General features: G+C 40.3%; 1 protein-coding gene across 1 annotated transcript; it reads right to left on the bottom strand.

The window, feature by feature from the left end:
- Positions 1-1,895: 1,895 nt before the first annotated feature.
- Positions 1,896-26,314, bottom strand: LOC120056649 (short transient receptor potential channel 5-like). The gene is made up of 11 exons (XM_039004855.1): positions 25,928-26,314; positions 25,424-25,741; positions 25,135-25,338; positions 11,000-11,336; positions 10,556-10,695; positions 10,079-10,401; positions 9,284-9,479; positions 8,358-8,567; positions 6,991-7,032; positions 2,920-3,009; positions 1,896-2,774 (listed from the first exon to the last, which is right to left on the bottom strand). The coding sequence occupies exons 1-11, from the start codon at positions 26,312-26,314 to the stop codon at positions 1,896-1,898; spliced, it is 3,126 nt and encodes a 1,041-aa protein (XP_038860783.1).
- Positions 26,315-26,980: the final 666 nt, after the last annotated feature.

Below are 26,980 nucleotides of genomic sequence, written 5' to 3'. Positions count from 1 at the left end.
TTAATTCCGTTACATACAATCTTTTCCTATCTCGCAAATCTCAATTTTGGGACGAGACTGACTTTATCCTATTTACACTTTGTAATGGCAGTCACTCTTGAAGCTTCAAAGGACTAATCTAATCAACAGCAGGAACGTCATTATACTGTATAGGCATTGTCTTTCTGCATTGGAATGCAGCCTTGGAATAGGAACTTAATATTGGAGCTGGAACTCTGTATGGGCCTAGACACCTATATTGTAATGCGGCCTATTAGCATGGAACTAGAGCCGTATATGGATTTAGCGCTGTTACCCACCTGAACTCCCTTGCTAATCAACCATCCTCATAGTATTTAAAAGCATGGGAACAGGTTAATGACGTTATTTTACGCTCCAGGCATTTTTTTTTCCAGTCCCAGAAAGAAAATTAACAACCGTGCCAAGCTGTTCTTGACTTTATTTTGCTGGTCAGAACAAAAATATAAACGCAAAATTCAACAATTTCAAATATTTTACTGAGTTAGTTCATATAAGGAAATCAGTCAGTTGAAAGAAATTCATTAGACCCTAATCTATGGATTCCACATAACTGGGAATACAGATATGCATCTGTTGGTCACAGATAGAGTCCTTTAAAAAAAGTAGGGCCGTGGATCCGAAAACCAGTTAGTATCTGGTGTGACCCCCATTTGCCTCATGCAGTGGGACACATTTCCGGATCCATGACCGCGGGCTGGCTTCCCCGACCAACGTCCACGCCAAAATACCACACTTTTATCAACTACTACTTCCTCAGATGACGAGAATCGTAAAAGTGTTAATTTTTGAGTGAGACGGCACATTAAGGTAAACCATGAATACTGCAACTAGCGAATGCATTGCGCTGTCACAATTGCCCAGAGTATCGCTATTTTTGGACATTTCAGTGGTGTTTTGTGACCACAGTTAGAGGCCATCATATTACATGGCCCACTCTTGGAATCGTAGTTCTAAGAATCAGTCAAATGTATTGTATTTTAGTAGATAATTCTCATGATCAAATAAATGTATTTGTATACAAGCTTGTTTTTGACAGCAATTAAACATTGTTTTCGTAGGTTCTCTTCTAAATTGATCTTGAGTATTATAATTCACAGCCATCTTGAAAAAATAAATTAGATTAAGAGTAAACATAACATTTTTATAAATGTTACTCTGCGAATTTCGTGCATTACCTGTCTCAATAGCCAAAAACGGGTAGTGTCTTATTTCCAAGAAAATATAGAAAAATACAACTTTCATAGAAAAACAGAACAGTATTATTAGTTAATTGTCCAAAAACAACTTGTAAAGATTCAACCTGCAAGCCTGAAATAAATGTATGTCACACGACCTTGTCTACCATGATAATAACCATTCATGTTTAGGTTATACCACATACCAAACAGAACACAATGTAGGGGAAATTTGGCACATGAGGAAAACGTGCATATGGAACAACACTGCAAAACAGTCTGGTAAAAGACAAACTTGCAACGAGATTAAACATATTTGTAAGAGAGTAGAAGTTTGGACAATGGTGATACCTCAGCTGTGTATATGAACCCCTTTAATCTCAGTGATATTTTGATGAGGAAAATAGAAATAACTGGGTCTGAACTGTATGAAAACAAGTTAAGAGGATGGTGAGCTTACAGACCCAATGATCTAAGGATCACAGGTAAGTGGCAGTATGCAAACATGTAGTTATATTGCAATAGATAAAGCTTTTTTTTTCATTATATGTTTAGAATCTTCCTACTTTGCTATGATATCTTTGTGAAAATGAGTCCTGGGTTTTGTATACTTGGGTTTTGTATACTTAATCTTTCTGTCCTTTCAGCAGAGTGACCTAAACATACAGTAGTATTCTGTCATTATTCCGGGGGGGATCTCTAAAGCTGTGTTGTGATGGAGTCGTCCTGCTCAGCCCCCCACTCAGAGGAGTCCAGCTCGTCACAAGGTCCTATCCAGCCCTCAAACATGTCCTCACTAGAGCCCAGGAGGACAGCCCGAGAGCTGGAGGCCGTGATGCTGGATGCACAGTGCAGGGGTGGCACGGAGTGGCCTGGCGGCGGTAAGGAGTGGTCCGCCGGTCGCAGGAGCAGACTGTCACTTCCGTTAGCCTGCTGGGGTGACCCCAATGGCAGGGCCTGGGGAGGGGCATGTGGTAGCTCGTTCAGGTTCACCCCCAGCTGGTCCAGGTGGAACAGGCTGCGTGTAACCGGGGGATTGGGGTGGGTCTGGATGTCCGGCCAGGTTGTGGGCTGCCGAAGCAGACCGTCTGAGATGCTGTAGGTGGGCTGGTGCATCCTGGGAGGAGGGGACCTGGGCTCTGGGACGTGTCCGTTCATGCGGGAGAAGAGCAGGCCCAGCCGCCTGATGGAGTCTCTCTTGGACTTGGAGAAGCGTTGCAGCCGGCCACTACTGTGGGTTAACGCAGCAGAGGACGGGGGGGAGGAGGAGAATCTGAGCCCGTTGCTCTTTGGTTTGTTGTCCACTGCCCCGTCTGCCCCTGACATGGACTTAAAGAGGGCGGAGACGCTGAACCCAGAGTCCTTGCTCTTCCTTTCAGCGATTGACGTGCTGAAGGATACCCCCTTGGCCCCTTGGTCCCTGGACTGACCCTGGGCCTGTCCAGCCCCTTCTTCCTCGTTGGCCTCGTCCTGCTGGGTAGCCTCACTGCTGGATGAGTAGGTCCTCCGCGGAGGTTTCCTGTCCCCCAACAGGTCCAACACCTCGTAGCGGAAACTGGAGATGTCCTGCTTGAGCTCCTATGGATCAGTTAAGAGGGGGATAAAGGCGAAGGACAGATCCACAATGAGGGACAGTTAGATATTGCTCAACGACTATGATATATATATATACAGGCACATTTTGGGGATGAAAGCTTAAGTACCCAACTTCTGAGATGCCTACCTTAAAATTCTCCTCTGTCAGACCCTCGTCTGTTTTAGCACTGCGGATCATGGCTGCTACATACCTCTTCACCAGGTTCCTGATCACCTCCTATACACAAAGACACACAGCAGAGAAGCAATCACATTAGATACACTCCTACAGTATGAAATGAGTGGTGAAGTCATGGGCACATTCTAGAAACAAGCATATTTTTCTTGGTAAGCTATTTTTGTAGACTTGTACCTCCCTAAATAGGAAATGATCTGAGATTTGGGGAAAAAGGCTCTTCCTTCCTTGCATGCACACATTTGCATGTTGTATTTAATAAGGAAAAACTGTTTAGGCATATTCATGACATTTGTATTAGCTTGAGTTGAAAATCTGGATGTACATAACTTTGCATTCATTTGCATGTTTAGGACACAATGGTTGAAATCAAACCAGACTTTTTCTTTTACAGAACAATAATTTGGTGTAAAAACAATTTAATGAATTGTGGAAGAGGATAGTTGTGGAGGTGTTTGTAGATTGCATCTAATAGTGTGCACTGGAAGGGTAAGAGATACACTATACAAAAGTATGTGGACACCCCTTCAGATTAGTGGGTTCGGCTACTTCGGCCACACCCGTTGCTGACAGGTGTATAAATTCGAGAACACAGCCAGTGCAATCTCCATAGACAAACAGGCAGTAGAATGGTCTTACTGAAGAGCTCAGTGACTTTCAACGTGGCACCGTCACAGGATGCCAGCTTTCCAACAAGTCAGTTCGTCAAATTTCTGCCCTGCGAGAGCTGTCCCGGTCAACTGTAAGTGCTGTTATTGTGAAGTGGAAACGTCTAGGAGCAACAATGGCTCAGCTGCGAAGTGGTAGGCCACACAAGCTCACAGAACGGGACCGCCGAGTGTGGAAACAATTTTTTACGTGCATGTCCTCGGTTGCAACACTTACTACCAATTTCCAAACTGTCTCTGGAAGCAACATCAGCACAATAACTGTTCGCCGGGAGCTTCATGAAATGGTTTTCCATGGCCAAGCAGCCGCACACAAGCCTAAGATCACCATGTGCAATGCCAAGCATCGGCCGGAATGGTGTAAAGCTTGCCGCCATTGGACTCAGTGGAAACGCATTCTCTGGAGGGATGAATCATGCTTCATCATCTGGGTTTGGCAGATGCCAGGAGAATGCTACCTGCCCCAATGCATAGTGCCAACTGTAAAGTTTGGTGGAGGAGGAATAATGGTCTTGGCACTATTGTTCATGGTTCGGGCTAGGCCCCTTAGTTCCAGTGAAGGGAAATCTTAACGATACAGGATACAATGACATTGTATACGATTCTGTGCTTCCAACTTTGTGTCATCAGATTGGGGAAGGCCCTTTCCTGTTTCAGCATGACAATGCCTCTGTGCACAAAGCAAGGTCCATACAGAAATGGTTTGTTGAGATTGGTGTGGAACAACTTGACTGGGCTGCATAGAGCCCTGACCTCAAGCCCATAAAACACATTTAGGATGAATTGGAACGCCGACTGCGAGCCAGGCCTAATCACCCGACATCGATGCCCGACCTCACTAATACTCTTGTGGCTGAATGGAAGCTAGTCCCTGCAGCAATGCTCCAACATCTAGTGGAAAGCCTTCCTGGAAGAGTGGAGGCTGTTATAGCAGCAAATGGGGGACCAACTCCACAATAATGCCCATGATTTTGGAATAAGATGTTTGACGAGCAGGTGTCCACATACTTTGGATCATGTAATGTATGTAGGCATACCACTCACCTCACCACATGCACTAAGAGTTGCCTCAGTGCATCCCTTTCTCTGATAGGTTCTGCCCTATTCCCCAAACTCCTTCATTTGGAGCAGCAGCTGTATTCTTTGATACAGCAGTTTGATTAGACAGCGCAGGCTCCAGTCAATGCATTCGGTTTTACAAGTCAGCTGAGGAACCCCAGCAGCACAAGGCCTTAACTGGGGGAAATGAAGGGGAGGGGGGAGAGGAGGGTCGCCAAAGGTTGAGCTAATTGCAATTACTGTGATGAGCACGGACTAATAAACAAATGAACATCCCACTGGGCACACACTGGTTGAATCAACATCATCTGTCAACCTATTGTAACGTGGAATCTTCATCTTAAATACGATGACTTAACCTGACTAACAAGTTGTTACATCAATCTTATTTCAACATAATCATCAGAACTGTGTAAAACGTTGAAATTGGGTTAAATTCCGCATAGAAACTTTTCAAATCTTTTTCATCCAATCATCATTGCCAAGTTAAATAAAGGTTAAATAAAAAAGTATATATATTTAAAAAACATTCAATAATATATATTGTTGGGTGGTTGAAATGATGTTGAATTTCATATTTGATTAGACATATTTATTTTGACCGTATTACAATGTTGATAGTAAAAATCAACGTACGTTCGAATCGACGTCATTGTTTCAACAACATGCTGTATGTGAAAGTAAATTCAGAGTGAGGTTGGGTTTATGTAGGCTACTTTGACATCTGATTTGCCCAAAGGACACCATCATTTCAACGTGAAGCTAGGAATATTATCATTCATCCATTGCTGATTGGATCTTTGGAAGTTTAGAAGTAGTGAACATTAGCCTTTTAAATGTTACGCTAAATGCAGGATATTAATAATAAACTTTTACCTTTGGATATTGTCTTTTATATGTGTTATTCATAATATCTACTGTATATACTATCCAAAAAGAAGATACCTCTCCTTCAAATGTTGATATTTTGGTTGCGTTCACAATTAAATATCCAGTTTGTCTACAAATTAGTTATTGATATGTTGGATTCATGTCTCCATCTCAACCAACAATCTAAGTCGAATCAAACTTTAAATGCACTTCAAATAAAGTTTGATTTGATTTAGTCCTATTCTTCAACTTAGATGTTTGGCTGAGATGGAGACGTGAATCCAACATATTAATTATTAACTTAGAAATTTGAAATCAACCAATCATCCTTCATATAAAAGACAATATCCAAAGGTAAAAGTGTATTATTAATATAATGCATTTGGCATCCTTTTTATAAGCCTAATGATACTTCTAAACTTCCAAAGATCCATTTTAACCATGTTTGAACACCATATATAGTATAACATACATGTTGAAATGAAAAAAAAAAAAAAAAAGTATTTACTTTCAACTATTCTGTTATTTAGTCTACGCAAATGAGTATGGAAGCTGATCAGTGGTTAAATGTGTTGACGTAATAGCTCAGCTGAAACAAACACAGTTTGTTTCTAAACGTTAGAGGTAGGTGTCTGGATGGTAGACTTGTTCTCGCTGATGTGCATTACCCCTCATAAACCAGCAGGAGTCACTGTTCAGGCAGGAATCGTTGGACTGTGGCTTCGTATTTTATTTCAAGATACCTCTTTATTTAGGTTGAAGGCGTGCCATTGAAACAATGACGTTGATTCAAACATACCATTTACTATCAACATTGAAACAAGATCTAATGAAATATAAAATACAACAATTTCAACCACCCAATATACTGTATATTGAATATGGGACGAAAAAGATTTGAAACATTTCTATGTGGATTTTTAATTTAAACATATACTGTGCATAGTTCTGTGATTATGTTGAAATTTGATTGATGTCACAACCTGTTAGTCACGCTAAGTTATTGTGTTGAAGTTTGATCCTAATTTCAATGTTTAAATGAGATGAAAACAGTACCGGTTGATGACTTTTTTTCAAATCCAAATGTGTTTTCCCATGTAGATTCGACATCACAATAGGTTGAGAAATGATATTAAAACAACATTAATTCAACTAGCGTGTGCCAACTGGGACATGCCTGGGATCAAAATGAAACCTACCGCCAAGCTCACCACCACCATAACGACGACACATCCAGTAACTGACACCTGTTCCCCACTTTGCTAAAATGTCAACAGCGTAATAATAGATTCTAATACATAGTGTGCAGTACAAATGTCCTTCATGCAGCTCAACAATGAGGCGTCAAGAGGTTGTGTTTGTGCGTGCGTGCGTTTGGACATGCATACGCTCTTGTCCATAGTTTTTAATGATAGCAGCTTTTTACCTGATAATGCTGGTTCTGAATCAGGTTGTCAGCATGCCGCTCCTAGAACAAAATGAAAAAGCAGACGAATGAAACTACTTTTGTTCGTGCGCAGCGTTTATATTAACCGAACAAATGTATTGGTATCACTCTAGTGGTGTCTATGCTGATGCGTGTTACATTTGTACTGTGAGAGTGACGCAATGCACATGTTCTAAACAGGGGTTAAAGAGCTAAGGAATTTAAGGTCCAGAAGTATTTGGACAGTAACGTTTTTGTTTTGGATCTGTTCTCCAGCACTTTGGATTTGAAATTATACAATAACTCTGGGGTTGAAGTGCAGACTGTTAGCTTTAATTTGAGGATATCTTCATCCATAATGGGTGAACCGTTTAGACATTGCTGCACTTTTTGTATATAGTCCCCCTCATTTTAGGGAATCAAAAGTATTTGGACAAATTCACTTATGTGTATTAAAGTAGTCAAAAGTGTAGTATTTGGTCCCATATTCCTAGCGCGCAATGACTACATCAAGTTTATGACTCTATAAACATGTTGGATGCGTTTGCTGTTTGTTTTGGTTGTGTTTGAGATTATTTTGTGACCAATTGAAATGAATGTTAAATAATGTATTGTGTCATTCTGCAGTCACTTTTATTGTAAATAACAATAGAATATGTTTCTAAACACTTCTACATTAATGTGGATGCTACCATGATCACGGATAGTCATGAACGAATCTCGAATAATGATGAGTGAGAAAGTTAGAGGCAAAAATATCGCACCCATGGAACGATAATTTCAGACTTTGTTCCACTATATTTTCTCCTCTTCAAACAAAACTTCTGATTCAAAAGGGTGCATATCCATTATTATCCAACGTTATATCCCAAAACATGTGTCTGTTGTGTTTGGTGAGTAGGTGAAGGTAACGCGAATGCCTCTGTGTAAGCGGTAGTGTGGAGTAGAACAGTTCAACAGTAGAACAGGATTGCTGCTGGTAGAGGAGAGAAGTTCAGCTGACTGGGAGACATCCAGTGTATTTGGAGCCTGAGAAAGGGTTGCTTGGCAACATGTGCCTGCCCACTGCAGCTGGATGCTGGACCACCAGGATATACAGTCCCCTGTCAGTAACTTCACAGCTGGGGGAAACTGATAGCCCTAACAATATTCTCAAGCTCTCCATAACATTTACAGGCAAGGATCCCATAAAACGTATGGGATTGTGTTATTATATAGAAATGGAGGAGCAAGGCGATGATTGTAGTAAAGCAATCTCATGTCTTTCACTGATATGACACAGCAAAAAGGAAACTGCCAGGTGAGAATTGAGTGAGTGTGTGTACACTGTATACTATATTGACTGTACAGGTTTGTAAATGTGGTACCGTGAACTCCTTTAAGTTCTCGTGTTTCCTCGGGTCGTCGGGACTGGGATGGTCCCGTCCACACAGGCGATTGTGCGTCCACACACACAGGTACCACACTGACTTGGGGCTGGGGACGATGTTGAAGGGCGGAGGGAGAGTTCCTCCCTCGTCAAAATAACTCATCCACAGCTTGGTGCGGGCAAACTTCCATTCAATGTCCGCATGGTCCTGTACAAGGGGATTTAGATATTAAAGGAGGGCTGCACCATCAGAAATAAATCTCTCTTACATCCTATGCGATCACATTTACTATCACTGAGTGTGATGAAAAACCCACTTAATAGCAGGGCTAACATAACATTTGATCTGCTTGAAATAAATTGTTTCCTTAACATGTAGTTACATCCTGTCTTCCCTTTCCCTAGATGTGCCTTAGGCAATGCGCTGTTCTCTGATGGGAGGGATGGGGTTTGGTTGGTGGATTGTAGGATCTGTGTGGGTGTGGTGTGTGTGTGTGTGTTTTGTCCCTGGGAGCTGTGCATTTTCACACAGCTCCCAGGGAGAGTGATACATGGGCGGGAGGCCCTCTACCATTGGGTTACATAAGCTCTCGCAGAAAGGTTAGTTGGAGGAAAATAAACGGATATAAATACGTTTCTGTGTGATGCCTGCAGCCCCATAACTACAAACTCTAAGATGTGTGACCTGCCTTTCATGATCTACAATATTTTATCGCAATGACTCATTCTGGTTCTTATTCCTGCTGAGATTGAGAGACACTTTGCATAACTTCTTGAGATCAACTGCAAGCGCCGCTTGATCATTAAGCACCAGCAAGAGCTCCACGAAAAAGATGGGAAGGGCCATGTGACTTCCCCTGATAAAGGAGCTAGCAGACAGCTGAGAGAGAGCTGGACAGAGAGAAACGACGCGACGTGACTCACAGCGATGAGCTGATAGGAGTTGTTCATCATGGCGATGAGCATGTTGAGCAGCACCACCAGGGAGATAACGTTGTAGGTACCGAACATGGTGGCTCCCACAAACTCTGTGAACTCATGGCGTGCCTTCACGTTGGTCACGTATAGGTTGAGCAGGCCGAATATCGACCAGAACAGGGACTGCAACGTCTCAAACAGCCTGGGAAAGAACAAGATTTTTTTATACAGATTTTCTTCTTTTTTTTTAAAAGCCAAACAGCATAGCCTTTGAATCCTAAAAAGACGTTTTGCATTACAGTTACTCAATGTAATATTACAACCTAGAAAACAGATGGAGGCGAGAGATGCAAACTGCTCAATCTCCAAAATGACTCAGGGGCTGGAGGAAGCAGATGAGATTTAGTACACTGCAGTATCTTTTATTCATTACGGGACAGGGAGAGGATTATGTGCATACTGCAGGTTTCTGTGTGAAACCTCGGGGAACACGTGAAAAAGTGCTTTTCAATGACAATAGGCATTGGAGTATCAGACCCTGTGTGGAACCTGACACCTATTCCAAACCTGCCCCCCACTTCCCGAACAATTCGTATCTCTTCATGTTCCGTCTCTGCTCCCCTCCCAATATCTTTCAAGCTCCTTCCTTTACCCTGCCCTCTACCTCTTCACTCCCCTCCTTGTCTCAGAAAGCACTCGTTTCATTCATCTCTCCACACACTCTTCTTTCTCTGTCTATCCAAACCCCTCCTTTTGTCATGACACACTCTTTCTAGGACAAGGGGCCCTCAGGTGACTCACGTAGAGAAGGCGTTGTTCTGCTTCTCGCAGCGGATGCCCTTGCAGTTGTTGGGCTCGTCCGAGGCCTTGGTCTCGTAGTAGAAGTACAGCTGGTTGAGCCCGTTGGCGAAGGCCAGCAGCACCAGGCAGTAGATGAAGAGGAACTTGAGGATGTCCAGCAGCATGCGTCCCAGGGAGATCTGCAGAGGCCCCAGGTGGGAGTTGGCTGTGAACAGGGAGATGAGGCGCAGGGAGCTGAAGATGTTGGCGATAGCAAACAGGCCCTCGGCGATCAGCGTCGGGTGCCACATCTCCCACTCCTCCCGCGGCCGAGAGCTGTTGTACTGTTGTTGAAACGGAGAGAGGCTGTTAGCTACCTGCCAGAAGGTCATGGTTATCATATTGCAATGTGTAAAGCGGGCAAAAAGATATAGACAGGAATTTCTTAGCCCTCAAAATATCATCAACTCATCTTGAAAAGATAAACGTGTGACTTACCTTGAAGTAAGCAACTATTTTGAGTGAGATAGTGGCCAAGTAGAGAGAGTTCATGGCAAAGTCCATCAGGTTCCACCAGTCATGGACGTACTCAGTGAAGCCTCCGTCCCACATCTCCTTTATCTCAGCCCAGATGAAGCCTGAAGGGCAAACAGGTGTCAAGTCAATAAGACACATGGCATTGCACACTACAATTAATGTCACCTGTCAATATATTTTTTTCTATCAGCACAACTAGTCCAAATCAGAAACAGATTAATGGCAGCAAATACAGCATTGTATTTCTCAATATCCACCCAGTTACCAGTTAGATCCTGTTAGAGATGGATTATAATGATAAGGCCTGAGTGTGATCATGTAAAAATGTACGACACTGACCGTTAAGGATATCTCTCTAGCCCTAAACCTCCCCCATCACTGCCTGCCACCCCACCCCCTGCTCACCCAGCACCCAGGGAAGGATCATCCACTCCACCACGGTGGGTGGCGGGCCCTGGACATGCAGGTCTGTTCTCACGATGTGCTGGGAGGCCAGGAGGAGGAGGAAAAGAAAAGTCAGGTAGGAGGCTGTGTGGCAGATGAACTTGATGAAGGGCTTCTTGATGAAGAGGCCCAGGGCGCTCTTGGGCGCCAGCAGGTAGACCAGGGAGAAGATGGGGAAGAGCAGGCCGATGGTGAAGCAGGTGACCAGCTTGACCGCCCAGTGGCGTCTGCGCCACCCGGGGAAACCGTCGTACCACAGGGTGGCCAGGAGCTGCTGACAGTTTGGCTGGGACACAAACTGGAGAGGAAGAGAGTATCAGAGATGGAGGGAAGAACATCGGTAAGGCAAATCGAAACGGCAGTATCACCCTTGGCATGTGCTATACAGGGTGATACTCAACCTATGTCACAACTCTCCTTCATTGGCAATAGATAACAGTTCAACTCCAGCCAACACCGGTCAAATTATTAGATCAACAAATAGAATAGAAGTGCCTGGGGTAAGAATACCACAATGGATATTGTACACATCTCAAATAGGATTCTTCCAGTGCTTCGGATATAAAGTTGATGTGTGCTACAGATCATAAAGTTCCTGGCTCTTGCCAGCTTCCGTGCAGTAAAACTAACTTCCCAGTGTTAGTCCCCGGCGCTATCCTCCCACTGATGACCCATGAGGTTGGCACTGCAGCTTATATCCCCCAAAATACCCAAACAAACATTCCTGCAAGCTGCACATGGAAAACAACTGAACAATACCCAAACAAACAGCCCTGCCAGTTGCACATGGAATACAGCCGTGTGCAGAACTACTTGCTGTAGTTCGAATTTCTGATATCTGATATGTTATAAGCAGAATTGGCTTGCTCATTCAGTAGTACTGGAAACAGGCTTGTTTCGGATAGTTTACTGTATCACAAATTCATCAGGACAAGGTGAATCTATAACCCATCTATAAACTAATCTATAACCCATCTACATTAACTCATCTATAACCCATCTACATTAACTCATCTATAACCCATCTACATTGACTCATCTATAACCCATCTATAAACTCATCCATAACCCATCTATAAACTCATCCATAACCCATGTATAAACTAATTTATAACAATAACTATAACATCTATAACATTAACTAATCTATAACTCCATCTATAAACTCATCTATACCTCATCTATAACCCATCTATAACTCATCTATAACCCATCTATAACCCCTCTATAAACTCATCTATAACCCATCTACCTTAACTCATATATAACATCTATAAACATAAGACATCTACATTAACTCATCTATAACCATCAATAAACGTATATATAGCCCATCTATAAACTCATCTATAACCCATCTACATTAACTCATATATAACCATCTACATTAACTCATATATAACCATCTACATTAACTCATATAAAGCCTTGTACATTAACTCATCTATAACCATCTACAAACGAATCTATAACCGTCTATAAACTCATCTATAACCCCTCTATAAACTCAAATAACCCATCTATAACATCTATAAACTCATCTATAACCATCTATAAACTCATATAAACCCCCTCTATAAACCCATCTATAAACTCATATAACCCATCTACATTAACTCATCTACATTAACTCATCTATAACCCCATCTATAAACTCATCTATAACCCAACTATAACTCATCTATAACCCATCTACATTGACTCATCTATAAACTCATCTATAACCCATCTATAACTCATCTATAAACTCATCCATAACCCATCTATAAACTCATCTATAACCCATATACATTAACTCATCTATAACCCCATATATAAACTAATCTATAACCCATCTACATTGACTCATCTATAACGCATCTATAACCCATCTATAAACTCATATATAGCCCATCTATAAACTTATCCATAACCATCTATAAACTCAAATAACACATCTATATTAACTCATCTATAACTCATCTATAACTCATCTATACCTCATCTATACCTCATCTATACCTCAGCTATACCTCAGCTATACCTCAGCTATACCTCATCTATAAACTCATCTATAACCCATCTATAACCCATCTATAACCCATCTATAAACTCATCTATAACCCATCTATAAACTCATCTATAAACTCATCTATACCTCATCTATACCTCATCTATACCTCATCTATACCTCATCTATACCTCATCTATAACTCATCTATAAACTCATATAAACCCCCTCTATAAACCCATCTATAAACTCATATAACCCATCTACATTAACTCATCTATAACCCCATCTATAAACTCATCTATAACCCAACTATAACTCATCTATAACCCATCTACATTGACTCATCTATAAACTCATCTATAACCCATCTATAACTCATCTATAAAGTCATCCATAACCCATCTATAAACTCATCTATAACCCATATACATTAACTCATCTATAACCCCATATATAAACTAATCTATAACCCATCTACATTGACTCATCTATAACGCATCTATAACCCATCTATAAACTCATATATAGCCCATCTATAAACTTATCCATAACCATCTATAAACTCAAATAACACATCTATATTAACTCATCTATAACTCATCTATAACTCATCTATAACTCATCTATAACCCATCTATAACCCATCTATACCTCATCTATAAACTCATCTATAAACTCATCTATAACCCATCTATAACCCATCTATAAACTCATCTATAAACTCATCTATAACCCATCTATAACCCATCTATAACCCATCTATACCTCATCTATACCTCATCTATACCTCATCTATAACTCATCTATAACTCATCTATAAACCCATCTACATTGACTCATCTATAACCCATCTATAACTCATCTATAACTCATCTATAACTCATCTATAACCCATCTATAAACTCATATATAGCCCATCTATAAACTCATATATAGCCCATCTATAAACTCATATATAGCCCATCTATAAACTTATCCATAACCCATCTATAAACTCATATTTATTTATTTTTTATTTCACCTTTATTTACCCAGGTAGGCAAGTTGAGAACAAGTCCTCATTTACAATTGTGACCTGGCCAAGATAAAGCAAAGCAGTTCGACACATACAACAACACAGAGTTACACATGGAGTAAAACAAACATACAGTCAATAATACAGTAGAAAAATAAGTCTATATACAATGTGAGCAAATGAGGTGAGATAAGGGAGGTAAAGGCAAAAAAAGGCCATGGTGGCGAAGTAAATACAATATAGCAAGTAAAACACTGGAATGGTAGATTTGCAGTGGAAGAATGTGCAAAGTAGAAATAATGTGGTGCAAAGGAGCAAAATAAATAAATACAGTAGGGGAAGTGGTAGTTGTTTGGGCTAAATTATAGATGGGCTATGTACAGGTGCAGTAATCTGTGAGCTGCTCTGACAGCTGGTGCTTAAAGCTAGTGAGGGAGAAAAGTTTCCAGTTTCAGAGATTTTTGTAGTTAGTTCCAGTCATTGGCAGCAGAGAACTGGATGGAGAGGCGGCCAAAGGGGGAATTGGCTTTGGGGGTGACCAGAGCGATATACCTGCTGGAGCGTTTCTCAGCATAATGCGCAACCCAAATGGCGTTTTTTTTGTGATAAAAGTAATATTTATCGAACAAAAAGAACATTTATTGTGTAACTGGGAGTCTCGTGAGTGCAAACATCCGAAGATGATCTAAGGTAAGCGATTAATTTTATTGCTTTTCTGACTTTCGTGACCATGCTAATTTGGGGCTAGCTGTTGTAGCATTGGAAGCTACACTCACAAAAGCTTGGATTTCTTTCGCTGTAAAACATATTTTCAAAATCTGACACAATAGGTGGATTAACAACAAGCTAAGCTGTGTTTTGGTATATTTCACTTGTGATTGCATGATTATAAATATTTTTAGTAATATTTTTGCATTTGGCGCCCTGCAATTCTAGCGGTGGTTTAGGAAAGTGATCCCGTAAAAGGGATCCGTAGCGCAGAGAAGTTAAAGATGAACTTCTCGTGAATGCAACCACGGTGTCAGATTTCAAAAAGGCTTTATGGCGAAAGCACACCTTACGATTATTTGAGAACATCGCCCAGCAGACAAATCATTACAAACAGTAACCAGCCAAGTAGAAGAGTTACACAAGTCAGAAATAGAGATAAAATGAATCACTTACCTTTGATGATCTTCATATGGTTGCACTCAGAAGACATTCATTTACTCAATAAATGTTTGTTTTGTTCGATAAAGTCTCTCTTTATATCCAAAAACCTCCACTTTGTTTGCGCGTTTTCTTCAGTAATCCACAGGCTCAAACGCAGTCACAACAGGCAGACAAAAAATCCAAATTGTATCCGTAAAGTTCATAGAAACATGTCAAACGATGTTTATATTCAATCCTCAGGTTGTTTTTAGCCTAAATAATCGATAATATTTCAACCAGACAATAACGTCGTCAATATAAAAGGTAAACAAGAAAGGCACTCTCTCGGTCGTGCGCATGAAAAAGCTCTGTGACACTGCAGGGTCCACTCATTCAGACTGCTCTTACTCCCTAATTTTTCAGAATACAAGCCTGAAACAATTTCTAAAGACTGTTGACATCTAGTGGAAGGCATAAGAACTGCAATTTGAGTCCTTAGTCAATGGATACTGTAATGGCATTGAATAGAAAACTACAAAACAAAAATAAATCCTTCTTCCTGGATGGATTTTTCTCAGGTTTTTGCCTGCCAAATCAGTTCTGTTATACTCACAGACACTGTTGTAATAGTTCTGGAAACTTTAGAGTGTTGTCTATCCAAATCTACCAATGATATGCATATCCTATCTTCTGGGCCTGAGTAGCAGGCAGTTTAATTTGGGCACGCTTTTCATCCAAAATTCCGAATGCTGCCCCCTACCCTAGAGAAGTGCATGAAACCAAGGCTATTACGGTTACAGAATTCATCAAAAGAGAGCTCCTGGGGAATAGGAGTGGAGCTAGGCACTGCAGGGCCTGGATTCACCTCTACATCACCAGAGGAACAGAAGAGGAGTAGGATAAGGGTACGGCTAAAATATATGAGAATTGGTCTTCTAGGATGTCCGGAACAGAAAGTAAAAGGAGCAGGTTCCTGGGGGCGATAAAATTGCTTCAAGGTATAATGTACAGACAAAGGTATGGTAGGATGTGAATACAGTGGAGGTAAACCTAGGCATTGAGTGATGATGAGAGAGATATTGTCTCTAGAAACATCATTGAAACCAGGTGATGTCATCGCATGTGTGGGTGGTGGAACTGAAAGGTTTGCCAATTGACAAAATAGATATAGTTATAGTGGCCCAAGAAAATTGTCCGATAGACCTATTCAGATAGTAGCCGATAAGACAGCTAACGATTAGCGGGCCGCAGATGGGCGTTCAGGTTACGTCGCGATGGAGGGGCAAGTTGGATAACTCCCTCGGGCAGATAACGTCGGTAGTCCAGTCGTGAAGGCCCGGTGGGGCTCCGCATCGGCAGTAAAACGGGTCCGGATAGGTGATTGTAGCCCAGGAGTGGCTGATCGAACTCTTCAGCTGGCTAGCTCCGGAATAATTGATGTTTGCTCCGGGACCGACGTTAGCCAAGTCACTCGGATAGCAGCTAGCTAGCTGCAAGATCCAGGTGTAAATGTCCAGAGCTTGCGGTAGAAATCCGGGGATATGGAGAGAAAATAGGTCCGGTATGCTCTGGTCTGAGTTGCATTGTACAAAACTGCCGATAGCTTTTCGAGCTAAAGGATAGCTGATGACTGCCAACCGTGGTTAGCTAAATACTAATGTTAGCCAGTGAACTAGCTAACTACTGGCTAACTTCTGTTTAGCTTCTGTTGTGGATTTCAGATTTGCGGTGAATAATACTTTTTTTTTTTTAATTGGTGAGGCGAGTTGCAGGAGAGTGTTTTGAAGAAAAAAAAAATATATAAAAAGATATGCGAAGAAAATATGTAAATATATATATACAGGGGACACGACAAGACGAGGACAAAGGATGTCTGACTGCTATGCCATCTTGGAAACTCATCTATAAACTCATCTATAACCATCTATAAACTCATATAACCCATCTACATTAACTCATCTATAAACCCATATATAAACTCATCTATAACCCCATATATAAACTCATCTATAACCGATCTATACCTCATCTATAACCCATCTATACCTCACCTATAACCCATCTATAAACTAATCTATAACCCATCTATAACTCATCTATAACCCATCTACATTGACTCATCTATAACCAATCTATAAACTCATCTATAACCCATCTACATTAACTCATCTATAACCCCACATATAAACTCATCTATAACCCATCTACATTAACTCATCTATAACCCCATATATAAACTCATCTGTAACCCATTTAAAAACGAATCTATAACCATCTATAACTCATCTATAACGCATATATAACTCATCTATAACTCATCTATAACCCATCTATAACCCATCTATAACCCATCTATAACCCATCTATAACTCATCTATAACCCCATATATAAACTCATCTATAACCCATCTATAACTTATCTACATTAACTCATCTATAAACTCATCTATAACCTATTTATACCTCATCTATAACCCATCTATAACTCATCTATAAACGCATCTATAAACTCATCTACATTAACTCATCTATAACCCCATATATAAACTAATCTATAGCCCATATATACCTCATTTATAACCCCATCTATAATCTCAACTATAACTCATCTATAAACTCATCCATAACCCATCTATAAACTAATCTATAACCCATCTACATTAACTCATCTATAACCCCATATATAAAGTCATCTATAACCCATCTATACCTCATCTATAACCCATCTATACCTCATCTATAAACTCATCTATAACCCATCTATAAACTAATCTATAACCCATCTACATTAACTCATCTATAACCCCATCTATAAACTCATCTATAACCCATCTATACCTCATCTATAACCCATCTATAACTCATCTATAACCCATCTACATTGACTCATCTATAACCCCATCTATAAACTCATCTATAACCATCTATACCTCATCTATAAACTCATCTATAAACTCATCTATAACCCCATCTATAAACTCATCTATAACCCATCTATAACCCATCTATACCTTATCTATAACCCATCTATAACTCATCTATAACCCATCTATAACTCATCTATAACCCATCTACATTAACTCATCTATAACCCCATCTATAACTCATCTATAACTCATCTATAACTTATCTACATTAACTCATCTATAAACTCATCTATAACCTATCTATAACTCATCTATAAAATCATCCATAACCCATCTATAAACTCATCTATAACCCATCTATACCTCATCTATAACCCATCTATAACCCATCTATAACTCATCTATAACTCATCTATAAACTCATCTATAACCCATCTATAAACTAATCTATAGCCCATATATACCTCATTTATAACCCCATCTATAAACTCAACTATAACTCATCTATAAACTCATCCATAACCCATCTATAAACTAATCTATAACCCATCTACATTAACTCATCTATAACCCCATATATAAAGTCATCTATAACCCATCTATACCTCATCTATAACCCATCTATACCTCATCTATAAACTCATCTATAACCCATCTACATTAACTCATCTATAACCCCATCTATAAACTCATCTATAACCCATCTATACCTCATCTATAACCCATCTATAACTCATCTATAACCCATCTACATTGACTCATCTATAACCCCATCTATAAACTCATCTATAACCATCTATACCTCATCTATAAACTCATCTATAAACTCATCTATAACCCCATCTATAAACTCATCTATAACCCATCTATAACCCATCTATACCTTATCTATAACCCATCTATAACTCATCTATAACCCATCTATAACTCATCTATAACCCATCTACATTAACTCATCTATAACCCCATCTATAACTCATCTATAACTCATCTATAACTTATCTACATTAACTCATCTATAAACTCATCTATAACCTATCTATAACTCATCTATAAACTCATCTATAACCCCATCTATAAACTCATCTATAAACTCATCTATAACCCATCTATACCTCATCTATAACCCATCTATAACCCATCTATAACCCATCTATAACCCATCTATAACTAATCTATAACTCATCTATAAACTCATCTATAACCCATCTATAAACTCATCTATAACTCATCTATAAACTCATCCATAACCCATCTATAAACTCATCTAATACCCCATATATAAACTCATCTATAACCCCATATATAAACTCATCTATAACCCATCTATACCTCATCTATAACCCATCTATACCTCATCTATAACCCATCTATACCTCATCTATAACCCATCTATACCTCATCTATAACCCATCTATACCTCATCTATAACCCATCTATACCTCATCTATAAACTCATCTATAACCCATCTACATTAACTCATCTATAACCCCATCTATAACCCCATCTATAAACTCATCTATAACCCATCTATACCTCATCTATAACCCATCTATAACTCATCTATAACCCATCTACATTGACTCATCTATAACCCCATCTATAAACTCATCTATAACCCATCTATACCTCATCTATAACTCATCTATAAACTCATCTATAACCCATCTACATTAACTCATCTATAACCCATCTATAAACTCATCTATAACCCATCTATAAACTCATCTATAACCCATCTATAAACTCATCTATAACCCATCTATAAACTCTTCTACAACCCATCTACAATAACTCATCTATAACCCCATATATAAACTAATCTATAACCCATATATACCTCATCTATAACCCATCTATAACTCATCTATAACCCCATCTATAAACTCAACTATAACTCATCTATAAACTCATCCATAACCCATCTATAAACTAATCTAATACCCATCTACATTAACTCATCTATAACCCCATATATAAACTCATCTATAACCCATCTATACCTCATCTATAACCCATCTATACCTCATCTATAACCCATCTATACCTCATCTATAACCCATCTATAACCCATCTATACCTCATCTATAACCCATCTATACCTCATCTATAACCCATCTATACCTCATCTATAACCCATCTATACCTCATCTATAACCCATCTATACCTCATCTATAACCCATCTATAACCCATCTATACCTCATCTATAAACTCATCTATAACCCATCTATGCCTCATCTATAACCCATCTACATTAACTAATCTATAACCCCATCTATAACCCATCTATAACTAATCTATAACTCATAAAACCCATCTATAAACTCATATATAGCCCATCTATAAACTTATCCATAACCCATCTATAAACCATCTATAACCCATCTATACCTCATCTATAACCCATCTATAACTCGACTATAACCCTTCTATAACTAATCTATAACTCATCTATAACCCATCTATAACCCATCTACATTAACTCATCTATAACCCCATCTATAAACTCATCTATAACCAATCTATAAACTCATCCATAACCCATATATAAACTCTTCTACAACCCATCTACATTAACTCATCTATAACCCCATATATAAACTAATCTATAACCCATATATACCTCATCTATAACCCATCTATAACCCCATCTATAAACTCATCTATAACCCATCTATAACTCATCTATAACCCCATCTATAACCCATCTATAAACTCATCCATAACCCATCTATAAACTAATCTATGACCCATCTACATTAACTCATCTATAACCCCATATATAAACTCATCTATAACCATCTATACCTAATCTATAACCCATCTATACCTCATCTATAACTCATCTATAACCCATCTACATTAACTAATCTATAACCCCATCTATAACCCATCTATAACTAATCTATAACTCATAAAACCCATCTATAAACTCATATATAGCCCATCTATAAACTTATCCATAACCCATCTATAAACCATCTATAACCCATCTATACCTCATCTATAACCCATCTATAACTCGACTATAACCCTTCTATAACTAATCTATAACTCATCTATAACCCATCTATAACCCATCTATATACTCATCTATAACCCATCTACATTGACTCATCTATAACCCCATCTATAAACTCATCTATAACTCATCTACATTAACTCATCTGTAACCCATCTATAAACTCATCTATAACCCATCCATAACCCATCTTTAAACTCATCTATAACATCTATAAACTCATAACCCATTTACATTAACTCATCTATAACCCATCTATAACTCATCTACATTAACTCATCTGTAACCCATATATAAACTCATCTATAACCCATCCATAACCCATCTTTAAACTAATCTATAACATCTATAAACTCATAACCCATTTACATTAACTCATCTATAACCCATCTTTAACCCCTCTATAAACTCATCTATAACATCTATAAACATAAGACATCTACATTAACTCATCTATAACAATCTACAAACTAATCTATAACCGTCTATAAACTCATCTATAACCCCTCTATAAACTCATAAATAACCCATCTATAACATCTATAAACTCATATAACCCATCTACATGAACTCATCTATAACCCCATCTATAAACTCATCTATAACCATCTATAAACTCATCTAAACACCCTCTATAAACCCATCTATAAACTCATATAACCCATCTACATTAACTCATCTATAACCATCTATAAACTCATCTATAACCATCTATAAACTCATCTATAACCATCTATAAACTCATCTATAACCATCTATAAACTCATCTATAACCATCTACATTAACTCATCTATAACCATCTATAAACTCATCTATAACCGTCTATAAACTCATCTATAACCCCTCTATAAACTCATCTAGAACCCCTCTATAAACTCATCTAGAACCCCTCTATAACATCTATAAACTCATCTATAACTCATCTACATTAACTCATCTATAACCGTCTATAACCTCATCTATAACCGTCTATAAACTCATCTATAACCGTATATAAACTCATCTATAACTCATCTACATTAACTCATCTATAACCATCTACATTAACTCATCTATAACCATCTATAAACTCATCTATAACCATCTAGAAACTCATCTATAACCATCTAGAAACTCATCTATAACCATCTAGAAACTCACCTATAACCATCTAGAAACTCACCTATAACCATCCGTAAACTCACCTATAACGTCTATAAACTCATATATAACCATCTATAAACTCATATATATAACCCATTTATAAACTCATATATTCTCCATCTATAACCATCTATAAATTCTTATACAACCCATCTATAACCATCTATAAATGCATATATAACCCATCTATGCCAATCTATAAACCATCTATACACCATATATAAACTCATATATAACCCATCTATAACCCATGTATAAACTAATCTATAACCCATCTACATTAACTCATCAATAGCACAAATATAAACTCATCTATAACCCATCTACATTAACTCATATTAAACATCTATAAATTAATTTATAAGCCATCTATATTAACTCATATAACCATCTATAACTCATCTATAAACCATCTATAAACCATCTATAAACCATCTATAAACCATCTATAAACCATCTATAAACCATCTATAAACCATCTATAAACCATCTATAAACCATCTATAAACCATCTATAAACCATCTATAAACCATCTATAAACCATCTATAAACCATCTATAAACCATCTATAAACTAAAATATTACCCATCTACATAAACCATCTATAAACTCATATATAACTCATTCATAACCCATCATAACCCATATGACCTATAACCCCTCTGTCTGTCAGATTTAAGAATGAAGAACCTCAACTTACTTCGAAAGTATGAAAATATCCCTATTTCTTTAACAAAATAAGATTTCTGTTTTGTTTAACTCCTCCTATTGTTCCATTGTTCTGTGTTCCTCTTTCTATCTAGATGTATTCTTGAAAGTCACCCGGGATGAAATAATCGAATATTACCATGGAGTCACCTGTCAGACCACCAACAAAAAAAAGGGTTGACATAGACATTGAAATCCCTGGAGAGGGGATCCTGAGGGACCACTGAAAAGATAACACAGGAACTCTTTGTGAAGAGCGCTTCCCCCCTGCCATTTCTGAAGGTAAAGGGTATGAATAAATTACTTGAGCTCTATTCTTACTTTCCGGAAAATAAATAAATGAAAGGTGGTTCTATGCATAAATGCCTGTGCGATTGTGGATGCATACGGATGAGGGACCAAGAACAGGCTTTTAATTACTTTACCTACTGTAGAATGCAATTAGGTAATCAGTCCCAGCAGAAAAGCTGATTATAAAAGCCCAAACAGTAGTCCCCCCTCCTTCCTGATGTGTGAATATTTGATGCATATGCTGAATTAGACTAGTTTAAACCTACTGTCCTCTCCCCCGTGTCCGCCGCCTCCATGTCCCCGGGCCCCATGTCCACCGTTCGCTCTCTGACAACCAGGCCCTCAACTCCCACGTGACTGTGCTGTCCTGTTCTGCACAGAATCTCTATGCATCTCTACAAACCTACTATCTCTGGAACGATTGCTGTTTTGAACAAGGTAACTTTAGCCAATCATAAAACGTCAGAAGGCTGACTGAACTGATTGTTGACTGTAGTGGTCTGAGGATGAAGGATGAAAGGTCTGTACTTGCTGACCGAGCCATGAGTATTCTACCTGGCCTTTTCCCCAGTTCGGTTGGTTAGGTTCTCTGAACAGCTCCGCAGAGCTGAAGAAGACTTTGAGTTAATTACAGTGCAGGAAAATATGGAGTTTTCAGATCACAACAAAGGAGCAGCCGAATGCCAGTATTCAAATCAAATCAAGACGAAGATGAAAGGTGTGTGTGTGTGCGTGTGCGTGCGCTATTGTGCGTGAGCACACGTACAGAGTATGTGTTTGTGAGAGTGTGCATGCATGCGTCAGACCTCTCCAGAGGGAGAACAAGGAGAGAATAAAGAAAGACAGCAAGAAACATGCCAACTGTATTTTATATGAGCGAAAAGGAGCAACGGAATGGAAGAATTCTCAGTAGGACAGTAGACTGTGAATTAACCCCTTTTAGGTGGCAATGAGAGAGAACACAAGCCACCTGATCACCCAAGCCTTTGACCTGCCTGTGTCTCGCACTTCATTGACACTAAATGCTGCCCTCAGTTCACCTTTAACCCTCTCAGAAAAATCTCAACACCACTAACCAGTTGTTACTCACTTCTGGACTGGGAGACAAGGGGATAATTTGAGTCGTGGCTTGTGACGTTTCTATTGGTTTTGTTTGACCCAGAGACGAAAGAGGAAGCGAGGCATCCTAATCCCTAATTTCTTCTGGTTCAATGGAAGTCTTTCCCTCAATTTTCAAATTTTCAATTTTCACAATTTTCTATGAATTTTCTATGCTCTGGAAAATTGAGGGAAAGACTTCCATTGAACTAGAAGAAATTAGGGATTAGGATGCCTCGATTCCTCTTTCGTCTCTGGGTCAAACAAAACCAATAGAAACGTCACAAGCCACGACTCAAATTAACCCCTTGTCTCCCAGTTCAGATGTGAGTCACAACTGGTCTTAGTGGTGTTGAGATTTTTCTGAGAGGGTTAGAGGTGAACTGAAGGCAGCATTTAGTGTCAATAAAGTGGAGTTTCTCAATTGGTTTGCTCAAATCCTGCGTCCTCTCTCCTCCATCCTCTCTCGCCTCCTTTTGAAAAAGCTCAAAGGAAATCGAGAAGAGGCGGCGAGGAGAGGCAAATTACGTTTACAGGGATGGGATCCCAAAATAAATGTGTAAAGTGATAAAAACAAATTAAGTTAGTTGTGCAATACCTTTTGCAGATAAAACTATAAGTAACCTTTAGCCATGGCTTACTCCGTGTTCATATGCTATCTGGGGAGTGGGGGGAATGACAGGTTATTAGCTGTAAAATGCTATTATTATTCATTTTTGGAGACCCGTGGGCCAACCTGCCTAGGGGGGGCTGGGGGGGGGGGGGGGGGGGTTTACCCGTGTTCACTATACTAGACCCCTTCTGCTCGGCCCTCTCAGCTCACCTCTTTCTGGTGGTACTTGATAGCTAGTTTGAGCTTGGCCAGGTCACGGCAGTCCTGTGGGTCTAGCTCCTCACTGAGGTCATCGCGGTGGTTGAGGATGGTCTCCAGCTCTCTAGAGCTCCTGGCCTGGTCCAGCAGGTCCTTGGCAAACAGCTTACACTGCTGGGACAGCTCCTCGTACTCCTGACGGAACTCATTCTCCACCTGGAAGAGCAATAAACTTGTTATAAGCCCTTTATAAACCCTGCTGGGACAGCTCCTGGTAATCCTGACGGAACTCGTTCTCCACCTTGCTTAGCTCCTTCAGCTCCCAGCCCAGGCGGAAGGCAGTCAGGATGGGGTCTTCGCTGGACAGGGCGATGAGGGACGGGCTGGCCAGGGTCTTGTAGACGTTGAGGCGGGAGCGTGAGTGACGCAGGCTGTCCACCTCGGAGCTGGAGACACAGGCCACGCAGTCGCAGCGTATCTGGTGTGGCCGGGGGATGGTCACCTTGCGCTGGACCAGCAGCTTGATGATCTCATAGTTGTTGGTGTGAGCTGCCAGCATGATGGGTGTGATATCAGGGGTAAACTCTGAGAACTGAGTATCCATCATCAGGTTGGGCACCTGGAGAAGAGAACAGGGGTTTGGGGAGGAGGGAGATTACTGAATGGGCCCAGGGAAGAGCATAACCTGTACAACGTACATAACCGGTCAAACCTGTCTGTCAAATCATGCTTATTTAGCTACAATAAGGACCTTGTAGGCCCACTAGCTGAAATATGCCTGTGCTATACCTAAGGTCCTACATACCTGTTTCTCTCCACCGGGCCTGCGATGGGACAGCAGCAGCTCCACGGCGCCCACCACCTCCTTGCGGATGGCGTAGAGCAGCGCGTCGCCCACGTGCACGCCGTGGTTGAGCAGCAGCTCCATCACCTCCAGGTTCTCGTTCTCGATGGCGATGAGCAGCGCGCTGCGCCCCAGCGGGTCCAGGCAGTTCACGTTGATGTTGTAGTAGATCTCCGCCTCCTGCAGGGCCAGCTTCACCCCGGCATAGTCGCCCTTCTCCACCGCCGTCAGGTACGCCCGCTCCTCCGCTGACAGCTCCGCTTCCGCCCGCACGATTTGCAGCGGGATGCGGTCGCGGTACGGCGAGTAGCTCGCTTTCTTGTAGTACAGCTGGGCCATGGGATTCATCATGTGTACACGGTCAGTGTCACTCACAACCTACTGGGGAATTGGAATCTGGGGGCGAAAGAAAAATAGCATGGGTTCTAGTTTCGTTCTCCACAAATTACACCTGAATCTAGTGTTGATAGCCTAATGGTGTTGAATTGCCAAATTAACAGCACAGTGAGCAATGTTTTTATTCCTGTCTTGGACTTCTATTCTATTCACATGACAATAGACGGTTCCACTCCTGCTCCAAGCATGCTATTGGACCCATAGTAATTCTGTCATTTCTTCAGCCTCCTCCTTTGATGTCACTCCACACAGCTGAATGTATTAGTAGGATAAACGTTGTACGGGGTTCTCTGTTTGATCACTGCAAGCAGAGTTTTTATTTCCTTCAGGAAACTGACAGCAGAGGGGAAGAAAGTGGCAGATCTAGTTTAGCCCCTCTGCCACCCCCCCCCCCCCCCCCCCCCCCCATCACCCTGGTTCTCATTAACCACCCACCCAGCCAGAGCCATTGCTGTGGCCCCACACAGCCCTGCAGGGCCTGCCATTTCTGAGACACATCCATATTCATGGCACCATGGGGAGGGAGTGGAGGCACTGCGCTGAAACACCATGGATGGAAGGGAAGTTAGAACACATGAGGACTGTGCTTTGAGCACATGAGGACTGTGCTTGCTTTTC

The sequence above is a fragment of the Salvelinus namaycush genome, chromosome 12 (genome assembly GCF_016432855.1).
Source record: "Salvelinus namaycush isolate Seneca chromosome 12, SaNama_1.0, whole genome shotgun sequence".
Classification (NCBI taxonomy): Eukaryota; Metazoa; Chordata; class Actinopteri; order Salmoniformes; family Salmonidae; genus Salvelinus; species Salvelinus namaycush.
The sequence above is the reverse complement of the archived record's forward strand: the minus strand, read 5'-3'. Positions and strand labels throughout refer to the sequence as shown.